The sequence below is a fragment of the Oculina patagonica genome, chromosome 2 (assembly GCF_052425735.1).
Source record: "Oculina patagonica isolate OP01 chromosome 2, crgOcupat, whole genome shotgun sequence".
Lineage (NCBI taxonomy): Eukaryota > Metazoa > Cnidaria > Anthozoa > Scleractinia > Oculinidae > Oculina > Oculina patagonica.
Window position 1 is genome coordinate 6,130,983 of NC_135759.1, and position 18,842 is coordinate 6,149,824.

At 38.0% G+C, this 18,842-nt stretch overlaps 1 protein-coding gene across 1 annotated transcript; it reads left to right on the forward strand.

Annotated features, from left to right (window-relative positions):
* The first annotated feature begins 43 nt into the window (after window positions 1-43).
* LOC144642777 (VPS10 domain-containing receptor SorCS1-like) lies at window positions 44-18,813 on the forward strand. The gene is made up of 16 exons (XM_078501848.1): window positions 44-408; window positions 1,188-1,267; window positions 3,228-3,324; window positions 5,401-5,559; window positions 6,071-6,138; window positions 6,581-6,645; window positions 8,540-8,670; window positions 9,338-9,451; window positions 10,860-11,051; window positions 11,766-11,930; window positions 12,383-12,485; window positions 14,039-14,115; window positions 15,365-15,453; window positions 16,362-16,469; window positions 17,053-17,173; window positions 18,650-18,813. The coding sequence occupies exons 1-16, from the start codon at window positions 67-69 to the stop codon at window positions 18,791-18,793; spliced, it is 2,055 nt and encodes a 684-aa protein (XP_078357974.1). The 5' UTR covers window positions 44-66; the 3' UTR covers window positions 18,794-18,813.
* The last annotated feature ends 29 nt before the right edge of the window (window positions 18,814-18,842 follow it).

An 18,842-nucleotide genomic window follows, 5' to 3' on the forward strand; every position in this document is an offset into this window, starting at 1 on the left:
ACCCCTTAGACCGCTGACAATAAACATTGCGGCTCTCAAGCAATGCTGCAAAAATAAAACTCCAATATGGAGTCTCGGTGGCAGGTTGGAGGCATCTTGTGTCGATATTTGCTAACTTTGACGCTTTTAACAATCACATTATCCAATGCGTTCCATCTAAGTGACATCAAAAACACGATACAACACATTCCGTTGTCAAGAGAGAGTCCCGATCGTGGCTTTCGTTTCCTTCGTGGGGCTGACTTCCACTTTGACAAGGAATTACAAGAATTGAATCATTTCAGAGCGAGGCGAAGTGCGGAAGATTCCGTCCGTGTTCATAATCGTACAAAAATAACAGAAGAGTTCGAACTCACAGGAGACAACCATACCGTGGCATTTTTACACTGGTCAGGAAAAAAAAGCCCCGTAAGTTATAATTGTTTTGCGATCGAAGTTTATACGAATGGTTGCACATGCTTTTTGCTTCGTCATATTTTATTGTTTTTACAGTTAGCTTGCCTCTTTGTAAAAAAATACCTAACAATATATATAGTTTGAATAAGTGCGTATATATTTTACCTGCGATTGACGCTTGTTATTATATTCGTTGCCAATGGATCTTTTAAACAGTCCAGGAGGTTTACAACAAACAGAACAATCGTGCATTATTTCATGTGGAGCCAAATCGACTTTTTTCAGTCTAACAGGTGTTAACTATGGTTGAGTTTAGATCTCTTTTCTGCCAGTTGAAATTTTTCTTTAGGTAGGAATTTATCCAAAACTGTACTTGTTTTTTTTTTCATTTATGAGCAGGATTTCAAGTTTAAAACGCAAGTTTAAAGAATATTGTAGTAAACTGTATAGCTCTATTATACAGGTAAACCAACACAGGGATACATACATACATACATAATATATATTTTTATTTTTTAAGGGACACAAAAATATAAATAAAAAAATAAATAAACCAAGTTAAACTCACAGTAGGATACAAGAAACTGAAAGTGTCACTTATGTTTTATATAAGCAGTATTGGAGGACATGATCTCAAAATGGCAGGGGTTTCAAGTTCCTCAAGTTCTAAAGACCTTTTTTATTTATTCAAACATTCACAATATGCTAGGTCTCATCATATGTACACTGTATCTTACCAGTTATTTTAGATAGGAGAAAATTATTGATTTCACCTGTTCCGCTTATTTCAGGTTATTTACATATACACCTGTGGGAAAGTCAATCAAACTGAAAGCGAGCATGTCCTTTGTGAAGATGCATACTTCTGGAGGTAAGTTTTTTCGCTCTGAAAATGAATAATTGTTTTAATTAAATACAGTATAGTGTCATAAAATGGGATTACTGTGTGACTACTCTGTTTTGGTTTTTTTTTTCACTCAGTTCATGTAGTTAGACAATAGTGAGACACCTAATGACATATTATACCATGTAGTACACTCAGTACATGTAGTGAATAATAAAATTAATAACAGTCAAGTTAGCCTGAATTTCAGACATCCCTCTGTGCTCGCCTGCTTGCCAGAAGGGACGTCTGAACACATTTGGGCCTAATGCCATCCGGTGACGTCACTACCCGAAAACCGGGTAGTGATTTTGATTGGTTGATTTAAAAATTATTTGCATAATTATGTGAAATTATGACTGAATTTTACCGCGCGAGGATTGTAATTTGAAAACGTTTGGAAAGAGTTTGAAAGAGTTCACCTTCCCAGAAATGAATTTATAGTCATTTACCTTGAGTTTATTACTTTATTAGTTTACCTACGGACGAAGAATAGTAATGGAAATCGGTAGGTTTTAAGTTGGCGGCATTCATCGCTTCGACATGCAGTGTTTTGCCAAATTTATATGCATTCTTGTTTTGTCAACAAAGCCGCTTGACGCTTATATATGTCCTGCAGCCTCGATGAGCCAGTGATTTCTGAACTCAGTGCCCACAGTCAAGAAGGATATTTTGTATTGAATTCCGTTTCTTGATGCCTCTGTAACCGTCTAAATTGATTCATTTAAGTACTCACGAGTGTGTTGTATTTGTCAGGTGCGTAACATATTATATTTTGATCGCTAGATAAAGCAAATCAGTTCAGATTAAATCGGTTCCGTAAAAGAATATAGCCTGCAGTTGATTAAAATCTCATTCATTTGTCTCAAGTTTTCAATAGTTTACTATTAAAACAATTTTATACCCTGTAATCCTTTATTGAAGCGTTTTTTCTTTCACAATTTCATGGCCTCGACAGAAACTTTTCCGCATGAATTAAAACCAAAGTGTAGTGACGTCACCGGACGGCATTAGGCCCAAATGTGTTCCTGAAGACGTCCCTTCTGGCCAGCAGGCGAGCACAGAGGGATGTCTGAAATTCAGGCTCACAGTCAAGTTAGCCTAATCAGCAATCTGGTTCGCCAAAATAGCATCCATTTACTATAGCCTAAAATTAATAGCACACCAGTAAGCCTAAATAGCATTCTGGTTAGCCTATTTAATAGTAAACAGAATTCTGGTTAGCCTAAATACATGTATATAGCTGTATCGTAATAGCCAGTTAGCTAACGTTGCTGCAGTTAGCCTTTATGTTGGAGTTTGGAATTCTAGCCAAAAATTTCAGGGTTTTTGCATCTGGTAATGGAAGCCTAATGAGTATGACTCCCACTTGGTAATCTAATGACCTGGTTACAAATCCTCCTGGTGTCACCTGATTCATACAAGTCATGTACCTTCTGTATAAAAAATAAGAAAAGTCACTAAATGAACTGAGCGGAGAATAAAGAACAGTTACTCCTATCATGAAACCTGGTAGGGAAAACTTTAAAGGCAGAAGGGGGGTGGTGGTAAATTTTTGGATTGTAGTCTACTGTACATGTACATGGGGGGGGGGATTGGCACCTGGGCCGGGCTCTCTCTGCATGACCAACTAAGAAAGGGGTAGCCTGCGCTTCCACTGGACCCGCGTCATACAATCCCTGATATACTGATGTAGTTTTGTCTGTCTGCGACACAGGCTAAGAAAAGGGCAGAAAACTGGGATTATTTTATAACTTGAGGTACTGTTAGTACAAGTTTTACTGGAAGATGGAGTTTTAGACCCTCCTACCATCGATCCCTTCACCTCCTTTTGGCGATTTAAGATCAAACAGATCTCCATTTAACTGTAGATGTACATGTTACTACCTCCATTAGACAAATCCTCATTTGCATGATGATTTAAAATCATGATTTGTTCTCCTTTCAGATCAACTGATTATGGAAGCACTTTTAAGCGCGAAGATTATAAATTCAAGTCAAAGGCTATTAACAATGTGGACTTTTGTCCCAACAATCACAAAAAGGTTAGAAAGTGGAATGTTTAGTTCTTTTCCTGCTGCTCTAGGAGCAGGAGGAAAAGAACTAAACAATATTAAACTTTGATGTAATGTATATGAAATAATTGATATATGAACTGCGGATGGATATGAAAGTGATAAATGATCATCGCAGTGAATTTCCAATTTAAGCAATTGGAATAAAGAAGCCTGAAAAAAATTCAGGGCTTCAACGGGATTCGAACCCATGACCTCCGCGATACCGGTGCGATGCTCTACCAACTGAGCTATTGAAGCCACACATTGGGAGCGAGGTCAATTGTGAGTTCATATTTTACCCGTGAGAGGAGTGAAATGATGTAATGTATATGAAATAATTCATATATAAACTGCGGATGGATATGAAAGTGATAAATGATCATCGCAGTGAATTTCCAATTTAAGCAATTGGAATAAAGAAGCCTGAAAAAAAAAAAAAATTCAGGGCTTCAATCCCGTTGAAGCCCTGAATTTTTTTCAGGCTTCTTTATTCCAATTGCTTAAATTGGAAATTCACTGCGATGATCATTTATCACTTTAATATTAAACTTACTCTTTTTTTCCTACTGCTCTTAAGGAGGCAAGCGTGGCCGAGTGGTTAAACGCGCTGGGGGTGTTGTAATCCTGAGGACCCCGGGTTCAAGACCTGTCCCTGCCAATAGCTGGATTTGTTTCTCGGTTGTCCAGAGCTCAAATCCTTGACCATGCTTTGTATATAGCCAACTGGTCTGCCTTCTGCCAGTTGGGATTTTCAACCTTGTTATGTTCATTTAAAATATTTGTTTCCTCTGTTTCAGTGGCATGCCTGCAAACTAGCTATCTTCTCGAAGCTAAGTGCATTCATGACCGCTATAAACAACACTTACAATTTTTTTTACATTTACAAATTTATTGTTAATAATTAGTTCAAACACAGAGCTTTTGAAGAGTTTATTAACAAATTTAAGGTTTTTTGAAAGTTTAATTCACAAGCATTTTGTGATTGGCTTACAACCCATGCAACTCATCTGCAGGACTTTAAAAGAGGCACTTTATTTGCTTTTGTATCGATTTCTATGTTTTACATTGGGTACGGTAAATTGCAAGAAAATCAAGCAACTGTATTTACAGTTTCGAAAAGCTTCTTGTGAGATGCGTGTGTTGTCCCGCAAGAGGGTGATAAGTAACTTTTGAGTGGTAATGTAGACTGGGCCATAATAAGGTCACTAATAACGCTATCAGTTTTTGCTGACACAATAGCTGGCTTGGGGTCTTTCTTCTTACCTGCGTAAAAGGTAAGGTAAAGCCTGCAATCAAGCCAAGTGGCTCATCAGGCGGGAGCTTATCCCAGTTTCTGTAGTATTACATGTAAGTGGCTAGGAGTATTTCTACTCCCACCTTGATGGGATGCTATACTAGTACATAGCAAAGTTACCCCCCAGCAGTAAATTCGCCAGAATCCATTTATACACCTGGGCGGAGAGAGGTACTATGAGAGTAAAGTATCTTGCCTAAGAACACAACACCAGGGGAAGTACTGGCTTGTAAATGACGGGGATGATCGAAGGATTTTTTTGGGTTTAAAATTTTCGATTCCGGGATTTTTTGGGGTTGGAAAATTTGGCAAGTATTTTTTTGGGTGACTTAATTCGAATAGGGGATTTTTTTGGGTATTTAAAAAACGAACTAAAGTGCTTTGGTGCGGCCTTGGCGTATTTATGGTATGATGAATAATCAAACTCGAGCGTTAATTGCACCTCCTGGCAATTTAGGGGTAATTTGACAAAGGATTTTTTTGGGGGGTTGTTTTTGGTCCTGGGATTTTTTTTGGTAATGTCGGAAGACTTTGGGATTTTTTGGGGTCCTGAGTTTTGCCTTCATTCAATCATCCCCGTCATTTACAAGCCGGAGTACCCCCCCCCCCCCCTGGGAACACAACACAGTGCCCTGGCCAGGGTCTGAACCCAGACTGCTCGATCCAGAGTCTGGCATGCTAACCATAAGACCACTGCACCTAGCTATGTAGCCAAATGTAAATTTTAAGTTTACTGTTTTGTAATATTGTTTTTCTCCATTGTGTGCAAGGTTATCGTCAGTATCCTGAAGCCAAAACCTATCCTGTACATCTCAGAGGACGAGGGAGAACATTTTAGTTCAAGTCCTTTGACATTCTCTCCACATGTGATTTCTTGTAATCCAGTATCAGACAGTCTTATTGTCGCTCATGATCAGGATGCTAAAAAGGTTTGTGAAAATATTGTATTACTCAATCTTCACTCCCAATGTTCATTTTCTAAATTTATGTTCCTTAAATTACAGTGGGATCTGATGTCCTCAAACTTCCTTTAACTGAAATCAAAATTTGCCTCTCCGAGAAATTAATTTGTAAAATACAGTTGAATCCAGACAACTCAAACCCTCAATAACTCAAACCCTAACTCGATTCCCCTTCAGGTTATTTCCTTACTAATTTTACCCTCACTAACTTGACCCCTGATAATTCAAACCTTTTTTAAATTCCTTGTAAGTTCGAGTTATCAGGATTCAACTCTATAGCTGCTATGCTTATTAAGACCGGATATCAAAAGCTCCTTCACAGTAATAATTTTCTTTGTTTTAACTGGATGAAGTTTAAAATTAATGAGTTTCAGAAGAATTCAATTTATGAAACAGTAATAAAGAAACAACATAACAGTTATGGAATGGTATGCCAAATACAAAGAACAACTTATAAACTCTGAATTGTGTTTTTCAGGTTTACTATTCAACTGATGGTGGTAAAAGGTGGCCCCTTCTTGCAGACAAAGTCCTGAGACATTTTTGGTGAGATAAAGAAGTATTATTTGAAATGTAATATTTTATTACAGCCTTTAGTTACTGGTATCTCTGAAGTGATAATTATGTGCATGATATGTTGTGGTTAAAATTTATTTTGAATAATGAACTAAATCTTTTTAATACCAATTTTAATTGTGTCAGAATCTGACACAAATTTAAAGAAATAAATTATATGGTTTGATAAATTCAACTCAAGGAAAAATTAAGGCCAGAAGTTGTTTAAGTTTATGGCTTTACCAATTGTTCTAGACGTTGGTGTGATATCCTTATGGACTTTTTACCAACATATTAAATGTAGATGCTTCTAAAAATTCCATTCAACGTCATGTCCAACGAATGATATGAGTCTTTTTTTTTATTGCATGGGGGCGCGGGAGCCACGGGAAAAAAAAAAAAAAAATAAATTATTTACCATTCTGTTTTGTAGGGGATCTAGTAAAGTTAAGGGATGGAGCTCAGAAGTCTTCTTAGAAGTGCAGACTGGTGTAAAATGTAAGTGAAGTAATGACTTCCAATCAATGCATTTACCTGTATGTACTGTACAATCATGTACCTTCAATTCCCAACTGAGAGCTTTTATTATAGAATAAAAGAATAGTTTTGTCCCCCTGAAGAAGGCAGCTTTCCGAACGTCGGGATTTTTTTTTTAGTTATTTTTTTTTTTTTTTTTATTTTAATTCTTTTTAGCTCAGCTAGACATTTTTAAGCCAGAATCAATTGCTACAACCTGTACATGTATATCCAGAAGGCTCAGTCAGGAGAGTACTGACAGTGCCTGCATGTTTTATTCTACCTTCTTGCTGTTGTATTGGTGTGACCCTATTCAGCGGAATGGCTAGAATGACGGAATGTCACTAGTTTGCTTGCGGTTAGCTTCAAACCGGTGATGCAGCTAGCTTTTGCTTGTTGGTTAGGCTATTATATTCTCACCGTTCCACTATACTTCCCCCAGTTAGCTAATTCACCCCTGTTTGTCTTGTTGAAGAGTTGTGAGCTTTCACAAAGTTGCCTAGGATTTGCTTGCAGAGTTTTATGCTGACTGATTTAGACCCTTTATTCCCGGTGGAGCATAGGGTCATTATACTATATCGCTAGTTAGACCATTTATTCCCATGGAGCCATTGCTGGCGACTGAATTGGAGCGTCGACTAACCTTGGATGAAGGATTACCCCTGATAATGATAAATTTTGATTCGAAAGCTTGAGCAGTCGGTGGCCAAATGTCTGCTAAGGTAAAAAATAAATTGGAGGGTTTAAAAGAAGTTGTCATGCTAGGAGGGTATTCCCAAAGATCTCTAAAGTAGACACAAAGTCTTCTGGAGATTTCCAACGCTGATCCAAAGAAAAACAAAGACCCAAAGTTGTTACAGTAAAGCTTACTATAATTATTTAATTTAATTATAATAAATGTTTTGTATAGTCACGATCCATAGTATGGAAAATTTGCTTATCATATTTTTTTGAACTAACTATCAGTAAAAAATTGTTGAACATGTACATTAAAAATAGTTTTGAGTATTTCTTTTACTTTTAATCTAGACATGCTTAAAAAAAATTTGTTATAATATTATTGCAGCTCTTCATGAAAGAAATTATAGTATTTGTGAGTAAATGCAAATCAATCTGTGTCTTCTTAACGAGTTTTTACTAAAGTCAGTTATATTTATACTAGTAAATACCAGTAACTATAACCAAGGAAACCAGTGAATAAACAAAGCTAGATAAAATATGGAAAAAAACTATTACAAAGTACAACCATTTTAACCTGGGCACTTTAAACAAAGTTTAGCAATCTATGAAAGTGTTAATTATTAGCAATTAGACAGCAAGCTCTAGAATCCAAGAGCGAGCCGTCTTGTTTTAAATAGCATAGCCCACTGACCGATCCATTAAGCACAGAATATCGCTAGAATTGATTTATTGTAGGTTTTGATTGACAAAATTTGGCGAAAAACTGAGCTTGTGCTCCAATAACCCTCCACCAATCAATAGACGGCACCTGTGTATGTAGCCAATCAGATTGGGCGATTACCGGTACCTAATAGATGGTCAGTGGGTTATGTCTTATTGAGAGTAGATAAATTACATTGAAGTATCCAGAAGTATTTGAAATATATGAAGTATTTGCTAGCTAGCCTATTGACAGCTTTGATTTCACTAGCCAAAACAAGGCAAACTTAGGTTTGGGCAGGGAAAACTGCCGTCTTCACTGGCTCTGTTATCGTTATCTTTAGGGTTAATTTTAGGTTACTTTTTAGTGCAGAATGCACTGAAAGACTGAACGAGGCAGGTTTGTAGTCTGTACCCCTAATGAAAGCTTCCTTCTGGCAAGCGAACAGAGTTTTCTTACTTACCATCGAATTTCTTTGCACTTTATTTTCAACAGATACCTCAGAGTTAAGACATGCTAAGTTACCCTGTAGCTCTGGCTCAGCATGCGTGCACATATTTGACAAATCTTTGGGACATTTCATGTCAAATACTTTGGACGTGGCAGGCAAATATGTGTTTGTCCAGGTTTGTGCAGTGTAGGACCTAAATTTAGATGTCTTGATATCCACCTTTTTATAGGAAATTAACGCATCATGAAATTAACGTGAATTTCAAACATTCACGTTAATTTAAGTCTTGTTAATTTTTGTTAATGTTAATTTCTGCATCGTTAATTAAGTGGATCGTTAATTTCCATGACGCTAATTTCCATTATTTTGGCCCCAATTTATAGTCCAGACGTTCTTGACTCCAAGGAAAAAGCATGATTTTATCTGCCACTATCATTGATACTACGAGGAATGCTCAAAGTGGAGAAAGTACCATGAACATTGTTTTGTTTAAGTTAGATTATACGCCTACAAGAGTTGAAATAAACTTGTTCCTGTTGTGTATGTCGCGTTGATTTCCTTCATTTTAAAATGTTACCCCCTCTTTTGCGTTAATTTCCTTTATTGGGAGGTAATTTTTTCTTTAATTCACGTATAATTTAAGTCGCGTTAATTTGAAAACATACTTTTTTCCAAAATTTGAGTTGCTAAATTCAGGGTGCGGCTTATCTGTGGGTGTTTAGTGGTACCTTAATTAACACAAGCAACAACAGCTAAAATAGGGGAGCTAAAATTTAAATTTTAGGGGGGTTATTTTAAGTTGTCAGGATTTCATGTTGTAAACAAATCTTTTAATATTGCAGAAAGATTTGCAGCTCAAGGGGCTACATGTGTTCTACCAAAATGGCTCAGACTCAAGTGACACAAACACAAACTTCTTTCAACTTGCACAGTTCCCTCTTGATGTCGAAGAAAAGGTAACTACAGAAATTCATCAATTATTCTGCAAAATGACCTGATACTAAAGACCCGTTTATACGACAGAAAAAATTTGGCATGGCTCGGGTAAAAATGGTACACGTACCCCAAAAAATTGGTTCACCATGGGTAAATTGCGCACTAAGGCTAAATCGCGTACACTACTCAAGGTATGTATACCAATTTTATCGGAGCCATGCCAAAAATTCTCTGCCATGTAAATCTGCCTTAAGTTTACAAGGTGTAAGCTCAGAGTTGGCTTAAATCTTACATTCTGCAAACTGATTGAGTAGGATAATGTGTACTGTAGCTGCAGTATTGTTTTGCTTTTCAGCATATTGAGAGGTGTGAGGGATAAATGGTTACTGTGGCGGATTCTTAATCGAGTGACCCAGGTTTGAGCCCTGGTTAGGGTCACTTTGTTGTCTTTGGGTACAGTACGGGATAGATTGAAGTACAGTAAGGGTAAAGGATAATAAGCCTCTGTACAAGCCTATAGGTCGTGGCCCATCAGGCCTGGGCTTATATCTTAGTTTCTGTACAATAATTTACAATGTAGCATGTAGTGACTAGAAGTATTTGTAAGCCTCCCTGAATGGGGGTTTCCCCCAGCATTGTATTTGCTGGTTTCTATTTGTACACCTGGGTGGAGAGAGGCACTATGAGAGTAAAGTGTCTTGCCTATGAACACAACACAATCACCCCGACCAGTGCGTGATCCTAGACTGCTTGATCTGGAGTCCAGCGCACTAACCACTGGACCACCACCCCAGTCCCATGAAGTACAGTGGAAGGTCCCAGTTAAAACAGACACCAGTGATACCATACCTTCCTTGACAATTGTCAAGGATGACACATGATAACTTAATATTAATGTAAAATTATGTTCACTTTACTGTATTACTTCATGTATTTTATAAATGACTTGTAAGACTGCAAGATGAACAAAACAATGAGTTGAAAGCATGGATTAATTAAAATTCAAGCATACTTTGTTTGCATTCCAACAGGGTAAGAAATATTCTAGACGTGGGGGCAAGTTACATGTAAAACTGAAATTTACTAAACCATTGGTCAAGTGGATTTCAATATTTTCTCCCATCCTGCATGTTTTTTTGTGTTGAAATGAGAATGGGTATTGGGAAATTTAATGGTGGGGGTAACTAAACTCGGGGCTGGGGGATGGGGGAGAAAATTACTTCGATCTAGTGACTTAATGCTACAGAAACAGGTATAAGCTCTGGCCTGATGGGCCACAAGGACTGAATACTGACTTCACCTGTTTAACAAATTGTCAACAAATTGCAGTTTTACAGAGTGCTTCAGCCATTTTTCTGGCAACACTTACCGTTTCAAAGCGTTAGTGTACATTGTTAACAAAAGTTGATCTGTTTTATGACTTTGTAGGCCTACAGGGTTGTTGATGCAAGTGAGAATGAAATGATGGTGGTCGTGAGACACGAAAAAGATGACAAAGCTTATTACAACTTATATGTGTCTGATGTGACGGGAGTTAAATATTCCCTTTCGTTGTTGAATATCCTGGGCACCAGGCGTGAAGTTTGGGGACAGAACACGACATTGGTTGATATTTACAGGGTAATTATAATACTTTAAGCCCATTAAATATTTTTTCTTGCTTAAAACTGGTCATAATGCATCTGGAAAGTGTCTGAGGTTTCCCTTAGCTAGCATGACTATTTTTTTGTTTATAAATTCTGTTTCCATGCATGGTAAAGAAGTTAAGTGTTAAAACTGAATCAAACTGAATTGGTTTTAAGCACTGACCATCAACTAAAGATTTCTGAATTTGCTTTCAGTAGGATTTTGATATGATTGAGTTACTTTTTTCAATCCTGAGAATTAGCACAATATTTATTTCAGGAATTTCAGGAGTTCTTGTCCTTGGGACAAACAACTCTTGCAGTTATGTGCTTGCCGAAGTGCTTGGTTTGTTTTGAATCCTTGCCCATTTGACAAGTGAACGTTAAAAGCTACTTGCAGTAGTGGATCTAGGGGAGGTGCTTGGGGCCCCACCTTATTTTTTGGCCAAACTAAGGCCCTAAGGGCTGAGAAATTTTTTTTTGGAGAGCGCAACCCCCCCCCCCCCTCCCTCTTATCGGGCCCCCCACTTACCTGAAGGTCTGGATCCTCCACTAACTTGCATTGGAAAAAACTAACAGACGTGTACTTGTCCTGGACAGTACAACTAGACAACAAGATGTCTTGAGGATTAAACCAGATTTTTTTGCTTCTAAGTTTTAATATTATTAAATAATGAAAATATTGCAGCTGTTAAAGTTTGTTTTATAGGTAAAGGGTCTCAATGGAACATACCTGGCAAATGTTTACCTTGAAGATGAGTTCAGTGGCTCGCAAACATTTAGATCTCTGATATCATTTAACAAAGGAGGAGAGTGGCACCCCCTTAAGCCTCCAGCTGTCGATCATAATGGCGTGCCTACAAACTGCTATCTGGTGAGTTGTGTCACCTCTGTATCACATGTTCACTGTTTGGGAGACACGGGGACACTGGCCACCAAGCCACAGGGTTGTTGCTAAGGGCCGACTGCTGGCAGGATAATTTGACTGGCTGAAAAGGAACCTAAATCTGGCTGAAATTTCACATAAATACAAAGACTTACAAGGTAAACTGTTAGAGCTGCCAAAGCCAGAAAAGCCAGCTGGGCTTGCCAATGAGCCAGCTCGGTGTGGCCACATTTTGTATCAGGATATGTTTGAGTCCAAAGCTGTGCTCCTAGAATTTTTGCAGGGTAGCCCAGCTCTTACAAGCTTTCAGGATAGCCCAAAGGCAGAAGTAGGTCGCCTGAGGCACCCGGGCTCTGCTAGAGCACAGCTCTGGAGTCTATTGACAGAGGCAGTGTTCTGACATAATTATTGTCCTTCTATTATTTGCTGTCTTTCTGCAGCCCTACTGTTCTCTTCACATCCATATGACAGTGAGTCACTGGTACTACTACATCCCGCCTGTTATGTCTTCTGAGTCAGCTATAGGGATTATTGTTGCTCAAGGTATTGAACTTTTTAAAGATGGGGCAGTTTGAATATAAAATGAGTGTAAAGGCCAGAAAGGGGCCACCAAAATATTTGTCAGTAACCACTCAGCATGTTTCACTGGAAGTACACAAATCTGATTGGTTCTCCCACTTTTTGCTTCTAAGCAATGAAAATCCTTCTGAAAGGGAAATTATTCATGATTAAAAAATCACACATTGTATGTTTTTGTACTACCATCTTTTAGTCAGATTGCTTACTAAAATAATAATTTAAGACTACCAGTACCTACCCTTGTTTTTATTATATATTAACAATTATTTACTAAGTCAACTCAGCTGTGGGTCATTCACTTCTCAGTCATGGAAAACTGGGCTTGTAGCTAGTCTAATATTGTTAAATTAAAGAAGCTATGTCACACAATTTTAGGCAATTTCAGCACTGACCAACTGGTTATAGAATTGACTGAAATATCAAAAAACAAAAACTGTAGAATAACTCAAAAGAAACACAGAAAGGCCAAAAAGGGGCATGGATGGGCAAAATTGGAGAAGATTAAAACGGATTGCGTTCGGGTAAAGTTGAAAAAAAGTTGGGCCGACTTTTTTCAAGTTTATCTCAATAAAATTATTTCTATGAAAGTTTCATTTACAATGCTCGAAAATCATAGTTGTTTGTTATGTGCCAATAAATGACTTTTGCTCTGCCAATTTAAAGTTCAGAGCTCTTAATTAACGAAAATAAACAGAATTACCTACCGGTATTTAACTAATATACCGTGACATAGCCCCTTTAATGGTAAATCGTTAGGCCTGCATAAACTGTGGTATATACTGTAAGCAACGAAAGGGGCGAGTAACATTGTACTCACATGTGACAAGCTTACAACAGGCCCACGACATGACTTAGGACCATTTACAGGCATGGGGGATTCACAAAGTGCGAGGCAGCGAGGCATGCGATCCATTCCGGTTCGCCAACGTAGCACTTCGGTTAGCCTAAATGGCACTAAGGTTAACCTAAAAAGCACCCGGGTTAGCCTACAGTTAGCTTAGGTAGCTTGCGGTTAGCCTTTTTATTTGGAGTAGGGATTTCTGCCTCGCATGCCTGATGCTGTCTTGTCTCGCATGCTTCGCTGCCTTGCCTCGCACGCCTCGCTGCCTCGTACATTTGTAAGACTCACAGGCATGTGTGTCTGTCATAAGGATGTTGTAGGTTGATTTACATGGCTTGATTCATGTTGCAGTTATGGCATATAAGCGTGTTGCATGCAACAATCATAGGCAAAATCCTACTGTCTAGTTTGCCCCAAAGATAGTTCTTTCCCCATACACAGCTTGGGTTGCTGGATGTTTTTGTCAGGCTAGTATTTTTGGACTCTTTAGTTGGCATATAAAGTAATACCAATGAGATATGTAATATTTATTTAACAATATTGAAGTTAAGACTGGCATGGTTAATATTATTTATGCAGACTAAAGTTAAGCAATAACACTAAGGATCAAGTGTTTGAATGACCTCATTAATCATTTATTAATTTTTTTAATCTGCTTTGAAATCACTGTTTTTAGGTAACTTAGGCAATGGTCTAGGAGAGGGAAAAATTGGGGTTTTTCTTTCCAATGATGGAGGACTTACTTGGACCAAAGTGAGTGATTTTCAGCTTTTTGTAAATTGCCACAGGTAGTAATAACAAATGTACATATTAATCTTTTTTAGCGGTTCTGTATTAGTGAGATTGTTACTGCTTATTGACTAGCTCAAGAGTTTAAAAATCTGTACAACTTGTATCATCTTTTCATGCCAGCTGGAGATTGTCTTTTTTCTGCCAACCATTCAGGATAAAAACTGGAATATTATACATAAAAGCCGCAAATAGCTTTGTCAAGATCAGTTTATTGGCTTTTGTTTTGGGAAACTGGTCACTTTTTGAGTTTGGTGACCTTTGTAGTTGCCGCTATCTTTGGGGAAGAGTTCTAAATAAGTAAGACATCGTGTGCCACGATCAATATCGTGAAAGGTTAAAAATGGGATATGTAAATTTCAAGAGAATAATTATCAAAGTCTGGCTTTATTGGTTGGCGACAAACTGTAATCTCTATTACGACAAGGTTTTATATAGCTGCAAAATGCTTTTAACTTTGGTTATTACGCTGTTACTGGCGCATTGTTTAGAAGATCATTGTTATTACGTTTCGAGATTACATTATTACAGTTATTACGTTACTACGCTGTTACAGCATTTGATTTAGTTGAACATCGTTATTACATTATAATTACGGTTATTACGACAAGGTTTCTTTAATTTAACTTTATTATCGTTATTACGTTATTACGGTTGTTACTACAAGGTTTCTTGCAATTGCTTTTAATTTTGGCTATTACGTTTTTTACACTGTTACGACCGCTTTATACCGGTGATATTGCCACCACGTTATTACGATATTAGGAAATTCTTTATGCTGTACATGTTTTTTAGAGGGGGAAGGAGGGGGGAAAGAGAGCAGCAGGATTTTGGGTTCTTGACGCAGAGTGAGATAAGAAAATAGAAAGAGGAAAGGAGAATAGGAAACCACAGTTCAGGAAGAGTGAAAAAATATTAAGCTGGAAAACATTATTACGTTATTACGAGTAATAAGCAAAAAAAGGAAAATAACGATCCTAAAGCGCACAGCATTATAGTCATTCATTTGGTGGATTTGTATTTAGGGATGTCACAACATTTTTCAGTGCGAAAATGCATTTGGGCATAACTGCATCCTGCTTTGTCTTTATTTTCTTGCTAGTTTAGCACTGCAAGCTATTTTGTTTTGGATAGTGAATGAACCTTTTGAGCAAAAACCTGTTTGCATGGTCAGTGATGTGCTTACTAATCTCAGTGCAATATATTTTTTCAGGAGTTTCACAGCTTTCATGATTTTGTAATTGGAGACCATGGCGGAATCCTTGCAGCAGTACCAATGCGTCGTGATACCGATAAAGTGTGGTAAGGCCGTTGTTATCCCCGTGTACTACTCTTTAGTTTATAAATTTATATAAAAAGTAGGACGTCTTCTTGTATCCTTTTGTGTAACAGTGTCTACATGCTGACAAAAATGTTAGTTCTGGTGGCTCACTGACTCCCGTATAATCACTGTATTTAGTCTGTTTGAACATGTTGCTTCTAAAAGCATCATTCTTCTGAGTTCCTTTTGCCCGCTAAAGGGTATATTTAAATGAAAAGTTAGCACTTTCTGGGACTTAGCCCGGTCTTTTAGCGTTCGTATGCGTCTTGAAAACCCTTGAATTTCAGGAGTTCGATTTCAAGGCCTTGAAAATACTTGAAATTGGTTTTCGGTCCTTGAAAGTCCTTGATTTTTTTTATTGAATGTCAAATGGCTTCAAGGCAATGAGAAGACCGCCAGAATAAGCGATTTTTTAGTTCTTCAGCAAGCACATCAACGGCATAACAGACCGGAAATCATTGATTTGGGGTAAATTTCATGAAAAAAGTCCTTGAAATTTCCAAGAAGGGTCCTGAAAGGTCCTTGAAAAGTCCTTGAATTTTTTGGCCTGAAAAAGTGTACGAACCCTGCAGTGTCTACATGCTGTGCAACTGAATATGTTTCTCAATTTTTTTACCCCACAAAAATGTTAGTTCTGGTGGCTCACTCCCGTATAATCACTGTATTTAGTCTGTTTGAACATGGTGCTCCTAAAAGCATCATTCTTCTAAGTTCTTTTTGCCCGCTAAAGGGTATATTTAAATGAATATTAAGCACTTTCTTGGGACTTATCCTGATCTTTCCATGTGTAAATGTTAAACATATTTTTTGAGGGCTCAAAACAATAACTCAAATTTACTGATATATTTACTGGTTATTTCTGAGTGTTACTGTATTGTTGTCATTGTAGGTACAGTTGCACTGAAGGAAAAGCTTGGTCAAATGTAACATTAGGAAGTAAACCAGTCTATGTTTATGGCATGGTAACTGAACCAGGAGAAACAACACTGATATTCAAGTAAGAAAGGCAGTTGTTTTAAATTTAGCATTCATATTCATATGTACATTGTAACATGTTCAAATTCAGTTGGTAACTGGATTGAATGTCTTTTGTTCCTAAAACCAACCATCATGGAATCTCCAGTATAGCAGCCCTTGAATGAAGTAATTCTCTATCCAATTTTATATTATTAACCCACGATGGGTTGATAGTATTGAAATTAGTAGTTCTATTTTTTTGTCAATATTTGTTCTCGGAAAGTTAGCTTGTCAAGCTACTCTGAAATTCGAGATTAAATAAATTTTAGATGTTGATATAATTGGGGGGGCATAGGGCTAGGGGCATAGGCGGCAGAGCAAGGGGGCAGAGGGAGATGAAATGTGGGGGGGGGGCTGAAATGGGGGGCCTGCCCCACATTTCAGTGCCAAAAGCATCGCTAGCACAACATAAAATTGGTTTAATTTGTCAAGACACAAATGATATTGTTTTATCAGGGTCGTGAGCACTTGGCGGGATGATATGGTGTTAAAGTAGAACTTTCAATGAAACTCATTTACCAAAAACGCTACAAAAATTAATAATAACTTTGTTTTCTCACCAGCGTGTTTGGTCAATATGCAAGTCAGTCATTTCAGTGGCTCTCAGTAAAACTCAACTTCACTTCAGTTCTGGACCAGAAATGCCTGCCAGACAACTACACCTACTGGTCACCCAATGATGAGGTCAGTAAGCACTTCTGCTATTTCCCGGTAACCATTAGGGTGCTGCACAACCTAGAGGTGTGATGCCCTAATGGTTGGCATTCTGGACTTCCGAGTGCAGATCTGCAACTAGCAGTCGGTCATTGGACACTGACCGACCAAAATTTGCTCATGTCCGACAACATCCCAAGTGTCACAGCTCGGACATGATGTCCGGACAATTTTTTGATCGTAAATCATTTTTTGGCAACGATGAACAAAATCTATCCGACCACAATTTTCTTTTGTCTGACCAAGATGGTGTCTTAGTAGGACATACCGTAAAATTCCGGTTATAAGCCCCCCCCCCCTTTTTTACCCCCCCCTTTTTTGGCCCCCCATCCTGCAAAAAAAAAAAAAATTTTTTTATAACCCCCCCCCCCCCCCCCTATACCCCCCCCCCCCTCTTTAAGGAGAAATTTTTTTTTTTTTTTTTTTTATAATTATTTTTTTTCCCCCCTCTTTTTTTTTTTTTTTTTTCTTTTTTCTCCCCCCCCCCCCCCCCCCCCCACCCTTATTTACCAAGCCCAAAATATGTCCTTTCAAGTGAAAAATTTGTTTTGCAGCTCTGCAATTAAGCTGTCTGGGTTCGAGCCTTGGCCGGGGTCACTGGATTGTGTTCTATCGCACGACACTTGCAGTTCCTCTCCCCATCCTGGTGCATACATGTATATGGGTACTGGCACACAGCGGTCAAACGCAAAAATTGACGTCACATCCGGTCTTTGCCGCCTCGAACTTTTGACTCGAAAGTGGGCAGACTTTTGCAAGAAATTGTTAAAGAAATAGTACGGTGAAAGAACAGTTCAAGCTGGGACACTCAGTGGAGATGAATTATCAAATTTCCAATCCATAAGCGGCGTATAAACCTTAACTTTCCAGCGACGGCGTTAACTTTTGGCTTTAAAGCAAAAGTTTACGGAAAATTTAAGACTTTGTATGGAAAATTTTGGCGGCAATTACACAGAACTGCGCACGCGCGCTGCGTTTGACCGCTGTGTGGGGTACTGGTAAATCTAACGCTTGGGGTAACATTGTCACGTACCAGCCTTCCATTTAGAGTGGAGTAGAAATATGCCTAGCCCCTTTAAAGCTGTGGAAACTGAAATAAGCTGTGGCTTGATAACTCACTAGGCTCAAAACTAGATATATTCCCTTTTATCTATTTTATTGGTTTTCTAGCTCAACTGAGCATTAGAACAACTTATACCTTGACCAGGGATTCTGAACATGACTTAATGCACAAGTGCTGGAATTAACCTAGAAAAAAATATGTAGGACCATTAATAACCATTTACAGTGGATGAACTTTGTTGGTGGCTAGCTCTTAGCTATTATTACATGACTGTATTTCGGATCAGTATTATTCCTTAGGAAAATTAAAGAACAAAAAGTCATAAGAAATTTGTTATATATTTTAAATGTATATAACACAGTATTTACTGGGCTTTCTTTCAGCGTGTTGATGGGGAGTGTTTGTTGGGTCAGCACATAGTATTTGAACGCCGTAAGGCAGGAGATTGCTGTTTTAATGGTGATGAGTATGAGAGAGAAATCAACATTTCTACCTGCACTTGTGAAATTGAGGATTTTGAGTGGTGAGTTCCCGTAGTTTTATTGTTTAGACCCTTTTGACAATAAAGCAGCACTT